The 18,539-nt window shown below is 39.9% G+C and overlaps 1 protein-coding gene across 8 annotated transcripts in view; it reads right to left on the reverse strand.

Moving 5' to 3' along the window:
* The window catches only part of ANKS1B (ankyrin repeat and sterile alpha motif domain containing 1B), a 330,248-nt gene that overhangs the window by 228,647 nt on the left and 83,062 nt on the right, over window positions 1–18,539 (reverse strand). For all 8 annotated transcript variants that reach the window (XM_083573571.1, XM_083573577.1, XM_083573576.1 and 5 more), the window contains one exon: window positions 6,436–6,601. In XM_083573571.1, coding sequence (XP_083429697.1) covers window positions 6,436–6,601 — 166 coding nt within the window. The remainder of the gene's footprint in view (window positions 1–6,435; window positions 6,602–18,539) is intronic.

Consider the following 18,539-nt stretch of genomic DNA (forward strand, 5'->3'; position numbering starts at 1 on the left):
CATAACTTGTGACTCCACAAGTCAAACAGCCCACCAGCCATATTTAATGGCATACCAGGAGCTCAATAAAGCTTCTGTTTTTGTGGAACTGCAAAATCTAGAGGTGGGAGGTTTTCAATAACCTGGCAAGAAACAATAGAGAAGGGGAACGTATTTCAAAAGTGCCTGATTACCTCAAGCAGTTCCCTTGAAAAAACAATTTCAGGTGCTCATGAGGAAGAGTTGTTGGACTCAAAATATATTAAGCTCTCATAAACTGAATTCTCTTTATGGTGCCATTTTCTTCTATTTCCTTCTCTCTATCTTCTTTGTCAGACAATACAGTACACTGCTGATGAGCTGTCTTCAAATTGTTGAATCATTTGTGTGGGTATTTCCGAAACTAATATTGAACCAAACCACAGTCAATCTGGGAGCAATGTCAACTGACCAATTCCAGTGTGAAACTTGAGAGAGTCCAACCCCAATGTGAAAATGGTCCTCCACCATCCATTTCACAGAAGTGGCTAGTGAACCAACCACATCTCTCGCTCCCCTCTCCCAAAGAAAAACAGAGACAGAGAGTTTATCTTCCTGTTACTGAAGAGCAGGTCCATTCCTCTCCTGATCAACCTGTCCCTATGAAATAATTTATGTTCATTTTGTAAACATGTTTGATTCCCTTCACATGCTGCTTATATACTAGAGGGAGGATGAGTTGGTGGAAGGTGGTTTGCACATAGACTGTGCATTTTAAAATTCTACACCGCAGACTGTTGCCAAGGACTAGAAGTGCTGGGGGCAGGTTGCAGCAAGGAGCTGCCTTCCTACCATAGTGCTGCTTTAACCTATAAGTAAAAAATAAAAAAGTAGGGGGGAGGAAGGGAAATAAGCTGGCAGCTTTAATGTAGAGCAGAATTTTGCATAGTTCATATGCTGAAGGGGAGAAAATTACAATGGCCACAATTCAGAGTAGCAAACATGGGTATTTCTGGATCTGACAGACAGCAAAAATATTACTAGAAAGAACTGAAAGAGCAGATGGAAGATCCAAAGATGGAACCAAAGGGTAACAGAAAATAGAAAACAGATTGCATTTATTATTTTGAATTATTTGTTGTGCTGTACAAAATGGAATCCCTACTGTTGTTCTGAACAGGAATGTAAATACATAACTGAATAGCTATAACAAGCTTGATATTGTCTCTGCAAGTTATTTGGGGTGGTGCTTAGAATTAATCACAAGTGAAATGCATTCTGGCGGCAGGAGGGAGTCTGCTCAGTTTGTTGTTCTCATATAAAAAAGTATAAGCATGAGGATTACCAACCTCATCTTTCCCCTCATCTTTCACCTGCAGAAACAGATCCTGGAATTGCTTAGTAATGTCAGCCAACTGTCTGGAATAACAATTCTCATTACGTACTAATGAGGGGGAATAATTCATTTCCTGAGTAATTTGTAAATACCCAGTGGAGCATTCCAAACAATGCTACACTATATTCATTTCAAATTCTAGACAGTCTTTGGAACACAAAGTAGAATACATGTAGAAACTATGGGTGATGTTGATTGTTAATCATACTCAGAATAGAGACCAACTGAAACCAATGGACCATTGTTTTCAATAGGTCTACTCCAAGAATGGTTGATGTTAAACACCACCCAACAATGATTAAAATACAATTAATAATAAGACTACAATACAATATCTGTAGCATTCAATGGGTTTGGGAAGGTGCAGTTGCACTTCTGACACAACGAAGTATTCCGTGAGTTTGGGAAGGGCACTCACTGTGTAGGGAAACCTTGCAACAGGTCTGTCCTAATACCAGGGAGCAGTAGGAGTCAGGATAACATCAACATATATATTGGGGAGGTCGCTGCCACCACCAATCACCCACCCATTGCTGATCACACGCAAACCTCACTCCAGCCTCAAATCGCACACCTGCTTGCTGCAGCCAACCCCCCCTGCATTCACTATCCATGTACAAGACGACTCCCAACTTTTGCCTTTTTATTTTTTAGCAAAAAACTTTGTCTTCGAAAAATACAGTAGTAGTGGTTGTGTGGGTGTGGGTGGGTGTATGATCAACAATTCTGCATAGCAGATGGGACTTGCCTTGCAGAAAAGAGTAAGGTTCTCACTTTCCTACTTAAATAAGGAGAGGACCATACCCAGAGAAGCAAGGGGAGAAATGTCTCTTTAACAGACACTACAACGTCAATATTAAAATATGGTTAAAGAACAACAGCAGAGAACACATACAAACATTTAATAAAGCACCCAAGGAATAAAATGCCTGAAGAAAGAACTTCCCTAATGGCTTCTAAAATATACAAGAAGGCAATCTGGTAGGCCCCATTACTGAGTGTGTTCAATTATTGTAGCCATAAAACAAGACCTACTTTGAGCGTTAGAGGAACGATCACACATAAGACCCGAGTGAGTTTTCCTTGCAGATCTTAAAGCTGGAGCATTGGTACAATTACTTGTACTCATGTGCTTCTTCTGCTCTTCCTTCATTCTTTCAGTCTGATTCAATTAATTCTTTCTCTCTGACTCCAAACTCAGCTTGCAAATTCAGCAGTAACAACAAGCTAACAAGATTGCAAACCATGGTTTGAAGCTGGTTTGCAATTCAGTTTGTGTGTTTGTGCCAAAGTGAAAGCAACTCATTGAATCATAATGTGTTAAGGAAGCACATGAGCACATGGCTCATCTGTTGGCATCTGTCTGTCTTGAGAGACAATGAGTATGCCTCTGGGGGTGAAATCTAACTGCTGCATTAGCAGCACTGAAGTGACCTCCCCAGGGCGCAAGCTGCATTGAGGTCCCAAGCTGCCCAGACAACAATACCCCTCTCTTGGCCTCGTTGACATGGTACAAAGAAAAGCAGAGCAATACATTTGGCACCATCTTGGCTGCAGAAGCTGCTGGAAGGAGGCATGCAAGGGGCCATCCAACTGTCTTAGGGACTCCACTCTGGATTGGTGTAGGGTTTACTCCTTAGTGCACCAGACCATGGTAAAGTTTGCTGCTGTGTCTGCTGCATGTCTCAATGGAAGACCATCCAGTTTGTCTGCGGTGGTCACTGCCAAATTCTTTGGCCCTTTCCCACAGCAAGGATTTATAAAATCCAGAAATGCATGGCAAGTGAAGAATGTCAATGCAGAGGAGGCCATTTCTTTACAAACTTTTGTTCTATGTAATATAAAGAATAAAGGTATGTGCTTTTGGTGGGCAGGAATAAAGACTGACGTGTGAACAAATTGAAAATAGCTTTTCTTAGACGAGGAATGTGTGTGTGTGCACTAATGCACAAGCTAAATTTTCTGCAAATCAAGCAACATTTTATGGCTTGTATTTTGTTTAAAAAAACAAACACACACATATCTTGTATGTTTTCAAAATATTTGGTTGCTTTTCAGTCACTAAATCCACCAGCTAATTATTCCCTATCATCACCCAAAATGATTAAGCTTTACTTCTTTACAGGTGCCAGATAGTTGCGTGTTGAGGCTCCCAATGCCACCCCCAAAAAAATTCACACATCACACAACAATTTTTGTTTAGGTTTTTGGCATAATTTTGGCCACAACTTTATTCAAATACAAAAAATGTGAGTGGTTGCTTAGGCATTGGTTATGACTATCTGTCCTTGCCCCAGGAACAGAACTGACTTCCGTATTCCAGCGGAAGCCAGCGTGGGAAACAAGTATTTGGGTGAGAAATGAAGCTGGGCATCAGTCCCTCACTTCTCACCCTCATGTTCCTGTGGGGCTTGCACGGCCCGAGTCCAATGCCAGGTACAAGGACGAAAAGACTGGCAAGCCCCTGGATTCCTTTAACGGAATTCCCTTTCTGCACCACCATTGGAGGGGTAGGCACTTACCCCTCCACCAACCAATTTTAACCAATGCCTAACCACCAACCTTACAAGTTGTGACGATTTGCTACGCAGTAGGCAAAAACCAAATGGCACCAGCCAATCAGCCAAATGGCAAAATTCCTACCAGGCCCCTGCACCAAGGCAGACGACCCCATGACAGGCATAGCAAGGTCAAGTGAACAAAAAAAACCCCTATTAAAGGGAGGGTGGGCGGGTGATCCGGTGCAAAACAGCCAAGAGGACACCCAACGTTATGCTCTCTGCTATGGAGAACACGCTTTATCACTTTAGTGATACAATTACTTTGCATCTAAGGTACCTCAGATTTATTAAATCCTGTAACTTTTCAAGGGATGATTGATTTCTCAACCTCACAAAGCAAGAATACATTATGTTATATATATATATATATATTTACCAGAATTAATTTGTCACAAAGTGAAAACATGCAAATTAATAGGCCTAATAGAAGTGTCTAGAAGAGGTTATTCCAGGTGCTGCTCTGGAACTGGAAAATAATGTAAGTAGGGCAACATCTGTCATGAAGGAAAGGCAACTCAATTATTAACTTAAGGGTCGTATGGGAGACAAATTGCTGAAAAATAGGAGTTCTTTGTTTTTTAAAAAAGCAAGGCTTACTTTAAGCCTCCTCAATACACAGTAAAAAAGTGAAAATAAAAATTCAGTTTCTAAGTAACTGCTCTATGCAATCACCTTCTACCTAAATTGTGACCAAAACACACATGCACATGCAAGGGAAGTCAAGCACCCCAACCCCCATGACACTAATCTCTGTGAAATAAGAGGCATTTGTGTTTAGACCTCCAGTAACAGAAGCACAGGTAAATAAAGCCTGCATCCAGTGATAAGGTAATACATATCTAAATCCATTAAAAGGCTTATGAAGCAGAGGACAGTCATTCCATCTATTTGTGGCTAGATTACATTTTGCAATTCCAGTAATATAACAGGCATGGTAACTTAGAAAGAAACTCAGTAAATGCAATGATAGCCACCATTTTCAAATATAGTACCATATTAAATACCAATACAGTGATACCTCGGGTTAAGAACTTAATTTGTTCTGGAGGTCCGTTCTTAACCTGAAACTGTTCTTAACCTGAGGTACCACTTTAGCTAATGGGGCCTCCCACTGCCACCGCCGCGCGATTTCTGTTCTCATCCTGAAGCAAAGTTCTTAACCCGAGGTACAATTTCTGGGTTAGCGGACTCTGTAACCTGAAGCGTATGTAACCTGAAGCGTCTGTAACCCGAGGTACCACTGTATGTCAAGCTCAGTAACAAAAAGGGCGGTACTCAAACTGATCCTATGAGAAAGGATTGCCCCAGAGCAGTCCCAGACTTGCTGCTGCTGCCTCATTCCATCCTCATCCCACAAACACAGCACCACCACCAGGAGAATACCACTGCCTCCACCCACCCCCGGCCAAGACACCGTGGCATCTTTGGTTATTTACTCTTGGGTAGTGCCACCATCACTTTCCCTTTTGCCTACCTACGTCCAGGTGAGAAAGAGAGCCAGGCTTGCAGTATTTATAGTGGTCTGAAGGGAGCTGGATAAATTCTCCAGGCTCCTGCTTTGCTTGCAGGAAGCTAGAGTTCAATCTGTCATTACCCCAACTCTCCTTGAAAGTATAGAGCAGGGACAAACTGGCAAGGCAAGCAAGCAAGACCATGGCCTGGGGCTAGGAAACTACTTAACCAACTACTGAATTTCAATCAACAGAAGGGATTTCTTTAAGTAAGTATAATTAGTATGTATGATCCGATGAAAACCAGCAGCGGAATGAAAGGGAAGTGCTGCCGCGGCTACATTTGAGCGGCTAAACCCCACCCCAAGCCTCCACCTGATTGGTTGGCTACCAGGGGGCATGGCACGACAGCCAAGCCAGCTGGGCAGGGGCTGGAACGCCCCCTGCCAATGCGGCGGCTCCTGCTCACAACTCCTCCCCTCTGTAAGGAGGAGAGGCTTAATTAGGATAAGAGAGGGGACAAAACAGGAAGCTATCTCATACCGAGTTAGATCAATTGTCCATCTAGTTTCTACACTGACTAGCAGCAGTTCTCTGGGGTTTCAGGAAGTCAATCTTTTCCAGCCTGCCTGGGGATTGGAACAGGGGCATTCTGCATGCAAAGCAGATGCTCTAAGACTGAGCTATTGCTGGTGGGGGGAAGAGCATATATTCACAAAGGTAGTCTTAGCAAATTACAGATTATTTCCAGCTGACATGCAAATAGTGTGGGCCATCCCCGGTGAATCACGGAATCAATAAACACGAACAGTGGAAAACTTACTCCATTAACTCTGGGCATTCAATGGGGAATGCTGGCCTGGGAGGAAAGGAAACCACCAATCAGATGAAGCCAGCATCCCCTAAGATTCCTCATGCGCAGAGAAGGGAATTTGTATTTGCTTCCCACTGTGGGCACATAGTATCTATCCATCCGTCAAAGAAGTACATAGCACATTATTAATCAAAATGTGTGCAGCACATAATGGTAGAATGCACTGATTGTAAGAGAAAATACTACTGCATTTACCTGTCTTTGAGGAATGTCCTCTTGCTATTTCTAAAGAACAGGGCTTCTTTGTAACTGTCGTATCCAGAAAATCACAGAGATCATTCTCATTTTCTACAGGAAATGCCTCAGAAGCAGCAGATGGCACTGCTTCCAGTGTATAACTCCTCTTCTTTGGAAAGGACTCCTGAAATAAGACAGCAAAAGTGTGTAAATGAGTGTGTGTATGAGTGAGTGAGTGAGTGAGTGAGTGAGTGATGTTATTAATTGGAAGTTCTTCTAAAAGTACCAGATAAGGAAGCAATTATATACATGCCTATTCAAAGTCAGAAGTAAATCCCATTGAGTTCAATAGGGCTTAATCTCATATAATCCTATGCATATCTAACCAGAAGTATGTCTCATTGAGATAATTCTGACTCTCAGATAAGTGTGCATAGGTTTGCTGCTTAAAAATACTGCATATTATTTTCCTTTTGGAAATAATTTCTAGCAATTGTTAAAATAATATTTTCCCTCAAAAAGGAATTCATGGTTAATTCTTATAACAAGGATAGAAAAACCAGCTAGCTATCCAAACATTATCATGAACATTATTATTACTATACTACATTACATTAAAGATCATACTATATTATTTTTACAGTAGTGTGCACAATGCTTTATGTAGTTCCATATGCAAAAAGTTCCTACCCCCAAGAAGCTAAATTTGCAGTGTAGATTTTGACCATATGGAAGACAACAGAGGGAGAGGAGGGGGGAAAAACTATGTTAAAATCTTTTAGCATGTTTCGTTATTCCTACATCCAAGTAAAAAGTGATATTTTTCCAATATTATTGACAGTTTGTAAAGGTTATTTCCTCAGCTGATATAAACAGGACTTCTGGGCAACAATGATAGAACAGGGTGGATACAGCACATTTTTAAGAAATCTGTTAGCTGTTGTCTTATGATTGAGTAATATACCTAAAATCAAATCCTGACTTTCATTAGAGTCTAATTTTAGTCAATTAGAGATGATTCAGCCTTCAATCTCTACAAACTAATCTGAAATGTCAGAGCTGTCCAAGTTTACATGCAGAATAAAGCTGTGCATATGACTGTATCAGTTACTTAGCACTGAACAGTTGAAACAATAGCAAAAAGCTGTATAGTGTGTCCTGAATATTGAAAGTGTTACCATTAATAGTGCTCTAGGGAAGTGGGTAAGAATCTGGGTCCCCCACTAGGATGGACCTAGTATAATCCGGTCACTAGATGTTTAAATCACTAGATGGCCTTAACCAAACAACATTCTCTGAGTCCCCATCTGCAATATGAGCACAGTGATACTGGCTTGCCTTACAGAAGTGTTGCAAAGATTATGTATGGGATATGATCTCAACAATCATAAAAATGCTAAGTATTAAAATAACTGTGAATTGTATGAAAAATTAGTCCCTTTTTCTGTTCTGAACCTACTGATGATCAGTTTTATTGGGTTCTAGTACTGTGGTATGCACATTCTAGTTGGAGGGAGGGAGAGAAAGTGTCTCTCCACACCATTCATAAGTGTCAATCATTACCATACAGTATTAATAATCATTTTTTTAAATAGCCTATCCCAAAAAACCCTTTAGACTTCCTTCATGGGGAATGTGCTCCACACCCCAATCATTGTGGTTGTTCTTTTCATAGCTTTTCTAATTCTATTTTCTTTTTGAGATGCCTGGGACTGTACATTGTATTCCAAGATTATGGATTTATATAAGTGTTTTACAATACAAACATATCCCCCCCCCCAAAAAAAATCTCTAGCATGGACTTTGCATTTTTCACAGCTGCAACATATTGGGTTGACATTCTCATTGAGCTACCTTTTGTAGCTGTTATAAGTTCAGATCCAATGTATATGTTATGGATGTAATTGAGCAACTAATGTGTTTTTTTTAAAAAACTACCACTGTGTACACTCATCATACTTCATGGAGAATGTGCATAGGGTCTGTCCGTGAGCAAGAAATTGTGCACATTTTTAAGTCAATATACATATGTTCCAACATGCCTTAAAGAATATGCAAACCTCAACAGGATTGTATACATTCTCGGGACATTCTAGATAATTTCCAATGGGCCTTGAGGGATGTGCATGCTCAACTATTTTTGCACATTCTGTGTGCAATATGCACAATATGCAGATTTCTCAGTAAATGTGTTGCAGACTCCTTTCTGCAGTACATGTCTGTGGTTATGCACTTCAGACACTCAACACACATTACTCCAACATATATACAAAGCAGATTTTTCAAAATAAATATGCATCACTTCACTTTACACCCATTTGCCATTTTTTGCCCATTCACTTGTTCTGACAGATCCTTTTGGAGCTCTTTACAGTGTGCTTCAGTTTTCCCTTTTCTGAATAATTTGCTCTAATTTGCAAACCCAACCACTTCACTGCTCAGCCGTCCACTCCAGATAAATAGCAATCGTCCTACTACAGAAATCAGTGGGTGAAGCTTTTCAAGGCAGAGGCAAGATCACATGCTAATTGCTGCTGATCAAGCCCACTATTCGAGGCACAGTAGGAAGAACTCCTTCAAAACTGGGAGGGAACTCTAAGTTTAGAAGTAACTTATTTAAAAACAATACACCTCAAAGCTCTGGGAAAGCAATAATACTTTAAACAAATTTGCCCAGAGTCAGAGCACGCTATGGATAAGAGGCACTACATTTCAGTTACTAAGGGAAATTAGCAAAAACAACTAGTCCTATTCTGGGCTCAGAATAAAGTTGTCTAATGCTACCAAAATGGCACTGTGAAGTAAAATGGTATTACAGCTTGAATGGTCAAATGCAAACAAACAAACAGAAACAATATGCAAATCGAAACATTGCCATACTTCAAAATACAAACCATTCTGAATTTTGCAATGCGGTTCTCCAGTGAACAAAAATACTTACACTCAGGTGAAGTGTGCATAAAAATGCATATATTGGTGAAAATAACATACAAATATGCATTATATTAGGGGGAAATTGTGTTGCAAACATGTATATAAGGCAAAATTGCACACAAATGTGTATATTAGGAGAGATGAATTTTTTAAAAATTCATAAACTGATGAGGAAATGTGGAGAACTGAAAGACTGGAAAAATAAGAAACGGAAAGAGATTTGCCAATTACTAATCACAAAACTGTACATGGGGGGCTCATATGGTTGCTGACGTAGAGCAACCTCTCAAACAGAATGAGTTCCTGCTTCTACTCAAGAATCTTCCCATCTTTTCAGTTCTTATGAGAAACATCACCAGAACGTGTATGCTGACACCTAATATATTCAAGTGTGCAAGGGATCCTTTGTTTCTGTCTGCCCTCTGCCCGAATTAGTCATACTCTTTGGCTAGCCATCCCCCAGATTTTATTTTACAGAGGATCACTGAACCATGCCTGAAAAGAATTCCTGTTGGACTGTTGATATAAGCAAGCATATTACTAAGGCTACACCAAGGCCTGGGGCACTCAGTCTATATGGTTCCTGAAAGCACTCACCCGGAAGCAGAGATGAGCCAATGTGAAGGAATGTAACTTAATAGCTAAATTTGGAAGTGCAATGTGGCAAACTCAGAGAATAAAGCTTGCTTTATATATATGCATTTTCTAAATTGACAAAAGTATTTTCACTGCTCGTTAACATAGGCTGCAGTCCTAAACACACTAGCTTGTAAGGCCCACTAAACATAATTTGCCTTTTATTTTATTTTTAAAATAAACATGCTATTATGAGAATTCCAGCTTTAAGACAACTTAAATCATTCTTTTCCCCAAAGGAAGTATTTTCTGCAGCTTAAAGATTTGCATACTCTTTTTTCCATCAGAACTGGACAAGATGAGCTCTCTTATCTATTTTGTAGTGTCTCATAATCTCTAGAACAAAATACAGGAAAAACTCTGCACACCAGCACCTATGCAACACCAAGTGACCATGACACTCTACTTCGACTCTGAGATAATGGAACAGAAATACAAGCCCACCACCATCAAATACACATATAGGAGAGGGAGAGAGAAAAGTTAACTTGTCTGCACAATACCCCTGTTAAGGCTCTTATGATAAATACATTTTGCAGTTTAAGATTGCATGATAACAGACAGGTTGACAGTGCTATCTATAGCTAGGTATTAAAATTGGGAGTAAGTAAAGTCATGTGCATAAATCTGATTATGATACCAAGGCAATTTTCCAAAAGCAGGTTCAGGGAAGGTATGTTTTTTGGGAGTGACAATAATAGCTTTGTAACACAGAGAGCAGCCCTCTATGCACTGACTGCAACAAAATATTTCAGGAAAAAGGAATTAAAGTGCTATAAATTGTTGTGGTAATTCAGAGGTTTAATTTGAAATCAAGCTGGATTTAAGTTTGTTGGTATCTCCTGAAACCTCTCACATCGTGGATGTTGGTTCATATTATGGATTTGTGACCTTTATTATTCTATTGGTACTGTTGCTGTAGGTTTGGCTAGAACAATAAACTTATATCGTTTTGTAATAATAAAAGGGTTGTGTGAAAAATTATCTGAAGGAGCATCTCCACCCCCATCATTCAACCCAGACACTGAGATCCAGCTCCAAGGGCCTTCTGACAGTTACCTCACTGCGAGAAGTGAGGTTACAGGGAACCAGGCAGAGGGCCTTCTTGGTGGTGGCACCCACCCTATGGAACGCCCTCCCACCAGATGTCAAGGAAATAAACAACTACCTGACTTTTCGAAGACATCTGAAGGCAGGCCTGTTGAGGGAAGTTTTTTATGTTTGGTGTGTTACTGTGTTTTTATTTTTTGTTGGAAGCCACCAGAGTGGTTGGGGAAGCCCAGTCAGATGGACAGGGTAAAAATAAAACAACAACAACATTATAAGTTATATAATTTCTAAACTTCTTCATAGTTGTTACCTCATTTTGTTCACATAAGCAGGTAAACCGCCAATATAGCAAAATGTTCCTTGAGCCTGCAATGCTACAAGCCCCAGGACATCAAAGAACAAGGCAGAAGAGACTTTCCTGGCATAAGTTTAATTGAACAAACATCCACAGGATTGCTACGTATGCCACAGAAGAGGGGTACAAGGTTTCTATCATTTGACAATTGTTCTTTTTAATCCTCTGGAAACATATTTTTAAAGTTGCTGAAACAACCAGATATATACTAAATGAAACTTTGTTTAAAAAGAGCACATTTCAAGATACATGTGCAAGTTCAGACAACCAGATTTTCAAAAGAAGAAGATGAAGGCCTGGAAGGAATCATTTGTACATTTTCTCACCACCATTTTAGGGTTACCAAGGGCATAAAGGATGACTTCAAGGTCTGGCTTGCCTTCTTGCCAAATTTCGGAGCAGTGTTCTTCTGATAAGATTGACTCAATGTGGAAACAGATCTACAGGCCCAGTACAATGTGTCTGGAAGTCTAGCCTTCAAAATCTTTTTATGTGGCTGCTGGTGTTCTGGCAGGTGGCCTAGAAATCACTAGGGATCTTACATTCATTTATTTGTTTCCCATTCAGTTCTAGCGGCTATCTGTATCTGGCAGGGAAGTGGGGAATTTAGGAACAAAAATATACAATTCTAGTGTGACAACCAGGAAATATTGTATGTTATAAACAGTTGGTCTTCCCAGTCTGAGAGGGTCATGCAGCTTGTAAAGTAATATGTGCTGATATGCTTGTCGTTTCAAATCTCTTTTTCAGTTTGTCACATTTTGGGGAGGACAATGACATAGCACATGCCTTTTATTGCTTTCAGAATAAAGTGGTACATAATTTTGTACCTCTCAGCTGTACCTCTCGACGTTTTGAGCAAACCTCATTGCAGAGAGTGTTACATTTGGTGTCTGACTGTCAATGGCATCCAAGTCACTGCAGAGGCAAGCAATTTTATTATCAAAATGCCTAGCAAACCTGTCACAGCAGGCTTCTGATAGCTGCTGCAACTTCATTCACTGAGGAGATTAAACCCTCCAAATAATGCTAGTGGACAACTATTTGAGGACACACTGAGGCAGCAAATTAAACTGCACCATCTAGTCTGGTTTTGTGGGATCGGTTCCAGCTTTTGAGACCTGAGAATGTGGATAAGGTACTTGAATGAACAAAATGAATGAATTTGAGGAGCCAAGATGGCAATGGAGACAGCAGCCTAGTCAGACTCTCCTGCTTTCAGTTAAGCTTTTAAGTAGTTTTTAGCCACTTCTTGGTTTTAAACTCACAGTTCTAACGTCTTACCAGCTGCTTTATCACCTCATCACTTCTCTTTGCTTTTAGTTTATTGTTTTATTGTTTTACTGCTCAATCTGTCCTATTGCAACAACGGATGTCTGATGAAGCCTGTTGATGTGAATGACTTGCTGTTTTCTCTACTGGCTAAAAACTTGGATTAATACATTGCTGCGGAGACTTGGTTCTGGCTTGGATAAGGTACTTGCAGAAGTCCTGCTGACCTTGTGCCATCGCTGCCCTTGCCAGTTTTGACATTCTCTGCTCTTCCTAGAAATTAAACACCACTCCCAACTCCTTTGCAAGTATACTATATGCAATAAAGAATGTAGAATCACGCATAAGTAAGGGGGAGAAGGGAGAAGAGAGAAGGGAGAAGGGAGAAGGGAGAAGCCTTGTCCAGAAATGGTCATAGTTGACATATCAGCAGAAGATGGTAAAAGACACTCTTACCTACTGTAGCCTCCAGGAACAAATGAGAACAAAAAAGCATCACAGATATGTATCTGCTCCATTGGGGGACTGTAATCCCATCTAGAACAACCAAATAACCCAGTTCTTGAACCACCTTCCCACATAACCTTCATCCACAACACTCAGATGTAACAGAGAAATAGAACTGGGTATCAATAGCATACTTGTAGCACCATGTTCCAAATCTCCTAATTACCACTCCCAATGGCTTAATATAGATACCAAACAGCACTGGGGACATGATTGCATCCTGCTCTCTTGCTCTTATCAGTTTTCTGCTAAGCAAAGTGAATATTGACATTGCCAAGTTTAAATGGGTGGCTGAAAAGGAAAACAAAACTACAAGGGGAACACTCACTATTTTGTTCTTATTAAAATTAAGAAGAGGCACATTTGCTTAAACTCTTACATATAGTTATGAGCAGCATGTTACAGCTCAGTTTGTTATCCTATCATTTCTATGTGCATATTTAGGGAATACATTCCACATCTGCTTTTTTATTTTAAAAATATGTGTGAGAAACATAATGCAGTTTTCAGTCAAGTCATCTGAATATTTTGATCAGTCTTTTATGCTTCTCAACAAACACAAACAACTATTATTAAATGGCTAGAAGTAAAATAAGAATAAGCAGCATAAGCATTTCTTCTACTGCAAAGAACCTGTGCATGTAATGGGGGGGGGGGCAGCAGAGCTGGAGAAGAATGGGATGCTGAATTATCGAGCCATAAGAAGAAGAGGAGGAGGAGGGGGGAGGAGGGGGACGGGGAAGAATTTGGATTTGATATCCCGCTTTATCACTACCCGAAGGAGTCTCAAAGCGGCTAACATTCTCCTTTCCCTTCCTCCCCCACAACAAACACTCTGTGAGGTGAGTGGGGCTGAGAGACTTCAGAGAAATGTGACTAGCCCAAGGTCACCCAGCAGCTGCATGTGGAGGAGCGGAGACGCGAACCCGGTTCCCCAGATTACGTATCTACTGCTCTTAACCACTATACCACACTGGCTCTAAGAGCTTTAAAGTTAGGGAGGGTGGCTTTTCCAGCATTTTATCTTCCTAATGCATGAGAATTCTGTTCTTCATAAAATCAAGACAATTTGTCATATCAATATGATATTTGAAACAAGGAATCTATCTAGTAAGGGGTATATTTGGACCTAGTTCCAAAAAAAAAACTAATGAATGCTGGCATATTCTGACTTCATTCCAAAAAAGTCTAATAAAGACTGGCAAAGTCATAGCAGTTTAAATTTTTGGTGGTGAAGAGCAGTCATTCCACATCTGCAATCCCCCCTCTATCTCTACAGCACCAAATCATATCTACACCTTTTCATTTGGGAAATTTAAATTATGGCAGAAATTCAAGGGTATTGCCAGGGCATGCTTTCTGTTGACGTAATGGAAATTAATTGTTATAAGGTTTTAAGTTCCTATTTTAATCTGTCATTTAACTAAGGGCAAGTACTGTCACCCATGTCTGTTTGGCAGACGGAAACCTCTGTGGTGCAACCCGCTCCCCAAAATAAAAATAGCAATTTCGTCACCAGGCTCTAGCAGTGGAAGACAGTAGATGGGGGGAGGGAGCTGCTACATCTGTGCATGTGTGTAAAAGAGAGAGGGAGATGCAATATAAGAGTGTGTTTTTCATATGCTGGTGCAAGTGTGTGATCTGCTCTTGCATCTGTTTGTACATAACTGCATCTGACAGGCTGCTGAGTTCCCCTCTGCCCAATTATTATATGCAATAGGCTATTAAGCATCTTTTCCACAGAAGTATGTGTGATGTATGGCTACATAAAGTCAAAGGCCACCTAACTCTACTCTGACCCTCTGTTTTTCTTTGAGTTATATAGTATAGACACATTAGTAGTCAAATGCTATACAGGTGGTGACCATTTTGAGTGCATCCAATTGAGGCACTATTCATGCACATAGAATTGTAGAATTGTAGAGTTGGAAGGGACTCCAAGGGTCATCTAGTCCAACCCCCTGCAATGCAGGAATATGCAGCGGGCTCATACGGGGATTGAACCCACAACCTTTGCAATATCAGCAGCCACCTGGACCAACTTTCCAATCTGGAAGGAAAGGATTTGTGCCTTAATTTGTTTTAGGGAAAAACAATTTCCCTATTATTGGATTTTCAGTTTAGGGGTAATAATAAGATTTAATCTTTATTTAAATTGTGAATGAATAATAGGTATCAGGGCTATGCAAGTTTTCTGATCTATTATGCTGACTGAACGTGGACCACCAGTCATGCACAGCACACCAGTCTGCAGTCTCAGGAAAGCAACAAGCACAGGAAGTTTATCAAGTTGCTGGGAAACATCCAGATATGCCTCGTGAGATACATTCCTCATCACAGGTCAAAATCCATGTAAACTTGCATTAGATGATAGCAACTTTGGCAAAACTATCCCTATTTATAATTACAAAGTAAAGCAAATGAAATACTAAGCTGATAACAGCATTAACGTGTAATGTCAGAATAGTGTAGGTGGGTTGTTGTTTTTTAAGCCAAGATACTGCCCACTCACATGGATAGCAGGAAGCAGAGACATGGAGCCATTGCATGAGCCCTGTGATGCTCACAACTATACGGTATGGAAACGTTGCCAACAAACATTGCCTTGTGTTGACTAAGGAGGGGTGGCGGTTGATCATGCAGAACCTTTCCGTTCAGTTTCCAGCTCTGAATAGAATGTATGTGAAGGCTTGATAGGCATATCTAGGCAGCTTGATGTGTGACTGTAAAACATGAGGGGATTGTGGTGTCATAGACTGCTAGGCAGGGATTTACTTTGCTTAGCCATTGCAAGGAAGAAGTTCCATATATTTGCTACCACGCAGGGTAGGCTTCCTGGCTGTGGTGCTTTCCTACCAGATATTTGTGGTTGCCCTTTGCCTGAGAATCTCCCTTGTGCGCTTTTTACAACAGTGTTCTCATGATCGCAAGGAATGCATCATTTTTTCTTCTAAGAAAATGACATAATTAAAAAAACTAAAAACTAAAATGAAATTCATTATAAAGTCTGCACGTTTTTAGAAAAAGAAATGTGTCTCCTTCCTTTAAAATGTAATTAAAATATTTCTATTACTATGGCAACATAAATAATAAATAGCTCTGTGCATAGCTTAGCAAATAATTAAAGAGTAATATTCAGTTAAAGTATTAGCATATTAGAGGTTTAAAAAAAGAAATAATCATGTTAGGGCATCATAAACCTTGAGTTGATAATAAGATTATACTTCATGATACTTTTTTTTGAAGCTTATTATCTGCTATTATTAGACACACAGAGATAAGGCAAAAGGCAAAAGCTTCAATTTTGGTATTTCAGAAATATGATACCATAATATGGTTTACCATATTGATCAGCTGCCACCACTGTTTTTTCAAAATGATAAAAATGTTTTGTGATCCTATGGAAACAATCTGTAGGGCTGTACTGCAGAAAACAAGTTTGCCATATAGAGCAGTCTCCATGCAGATACAGTTCTAAATGGCTTCCACACAGCAGCCTTTCTGTGCAAAATGGGTTTCAACCATGGCTGAATCATATTAATGATGCTCGGAAGCAGAGCAATCCAAACCAGGAAGATGTAGAGAGGTGGATTCACTGCTACACTTGAAGCCTTGCCAGCTCCTGCCAGTCAGGATAGGGAGATTCCCCCCCCCCCCCCTATTTTTTGCTACATCAGTTCCAGTCTGGTGCTGCTGCCCTAGTGGATTTAATGTGGCTATGGCAGTACACACCTACCACCAAACACCCGATTTCAGTGCTGACTGTTGGCCACCATTTGGGGAAGAATGTTGATACTTGAGATTTCTACCACAGTGGAGCCTGCCCCCTCTCCACCAGTGCCAACATTCACCACCCTAACACACAGCCCTACCATCAGTATTGGGGGATTAAGACTGCATTCTAAGTAACCAAAGGGGCACACCTCATTTCCTATAAAAGTACTGACAACTGAGTGCTTTTACATACTCCCTTGAAAAGAAGAAGCATGATTTGAGTGTATCCCCAAACAGCCAAGCTACTTTCACATCGCCAACAGTTGGAATTTGATGGGACCTTTGACACACCTTATCAGCATGGCTCGTATGTGCTTAAACAAGGCTCTCAGGAGATGATGTGGTGGAAAAACAATGCTGAACTCCCTAGTGCTGTAGCATTTTTTTTATATTTAGTAGGAAACTAGTTTCACTATTTACTTAAACCTTTAATAGCCATTTTTCTAAATAATTCATTGACTCTGGTGGCACACAATAAACCTTTTTATAACCATCAATATAAATAAAAGCCAAGTAATAAAATGACATAATAGCCAAGCAGAACAACAAAAGCAGGTATATAGCAAAGCACAGCCAGTAGCCTGAAGAACAGCAAAGAGCTATGTGTGCTAAGTGGATTCCTGCCCCCCCCCCCCCCCGCAACTAAAAGTATTACTGGACAGCATTTTGAAGGTATTTAAAAAATCATAGCACAAGATGAATTAGCAAGCAAAATTTTATCTCTGATCAACCATAGTAACCCAATACTACTTCTGCATCAATTATATATATATATATATATATATATATATATATATATATATATATATATTACTTTTCATCCCTGATTAGAACTCACCTAGAATACACAGACCACTTTACTGGTCCAACAATATCCTACAGTGGAGATGGAATGCTAGCGGTAGCGGGGGTTTAGGGGGGTGGGATTCTAAAATGAATATCATATTGCATGACTTAAATAATTTACTGTGTGAACCATCCTGAAAAACAGTCATAAGACATCACTGGTTGGAGTATCTTTTTTGTTGGTATAAGTGAGAAAATTGGTTGTCATTTATGTTGCTCAATGATAAAAGTTTTAAAGCATTTTTAAGGAAATTTTCTCTGTGTGGTACGTGATCTAATTTATGTACTTTACAAGGCAAAGAACGTGGGCTACCTGTTTCATAGAGAAATACGAGACAAAATTACATTTATTTTAGGATAACCCTTACTAGCTTATTTCCCTGTTAAATTGCTAGCTACTGCATTTATTATGATAATTACATTTGTTGAATTACTTGCTCATCTGCTGTTTCTGCCAACAGCAGCATCTCCTCATGCAGAAGCCAATCAGCAGGAGAGATAAGCACAAAAGTAACCTCTGTTTTCAGATTCCATTATTTCCAGCATATCCTTTGTCTGAAATCTGGCAAACATGCTGAAGTAGAATGAAAGCCATGGTACTCTCCCTTAAATTGATTAAAATGGACTACTATATTGGCAAGCCATAATATCCATATAAACTTCAAAGTGTACACTGTGAATTCTTGACTTTACAGTAGAATTTCTAACTGCTAGGTAAACTGAAAGTTTGGAAGTCTTTAAGAGTATA

Source organism: Podarcis filfolensis, assembly GCF_964270895.1.
Source record: "Podarcis filfolensis genome assembly, chromosome: 10".
Lineage (NCBI taxonomy): Eukaryota > Metazoa > Chordata > Lepidosauria > Squamata > Lacertidae > Podarcis > Podarcis filfolensis.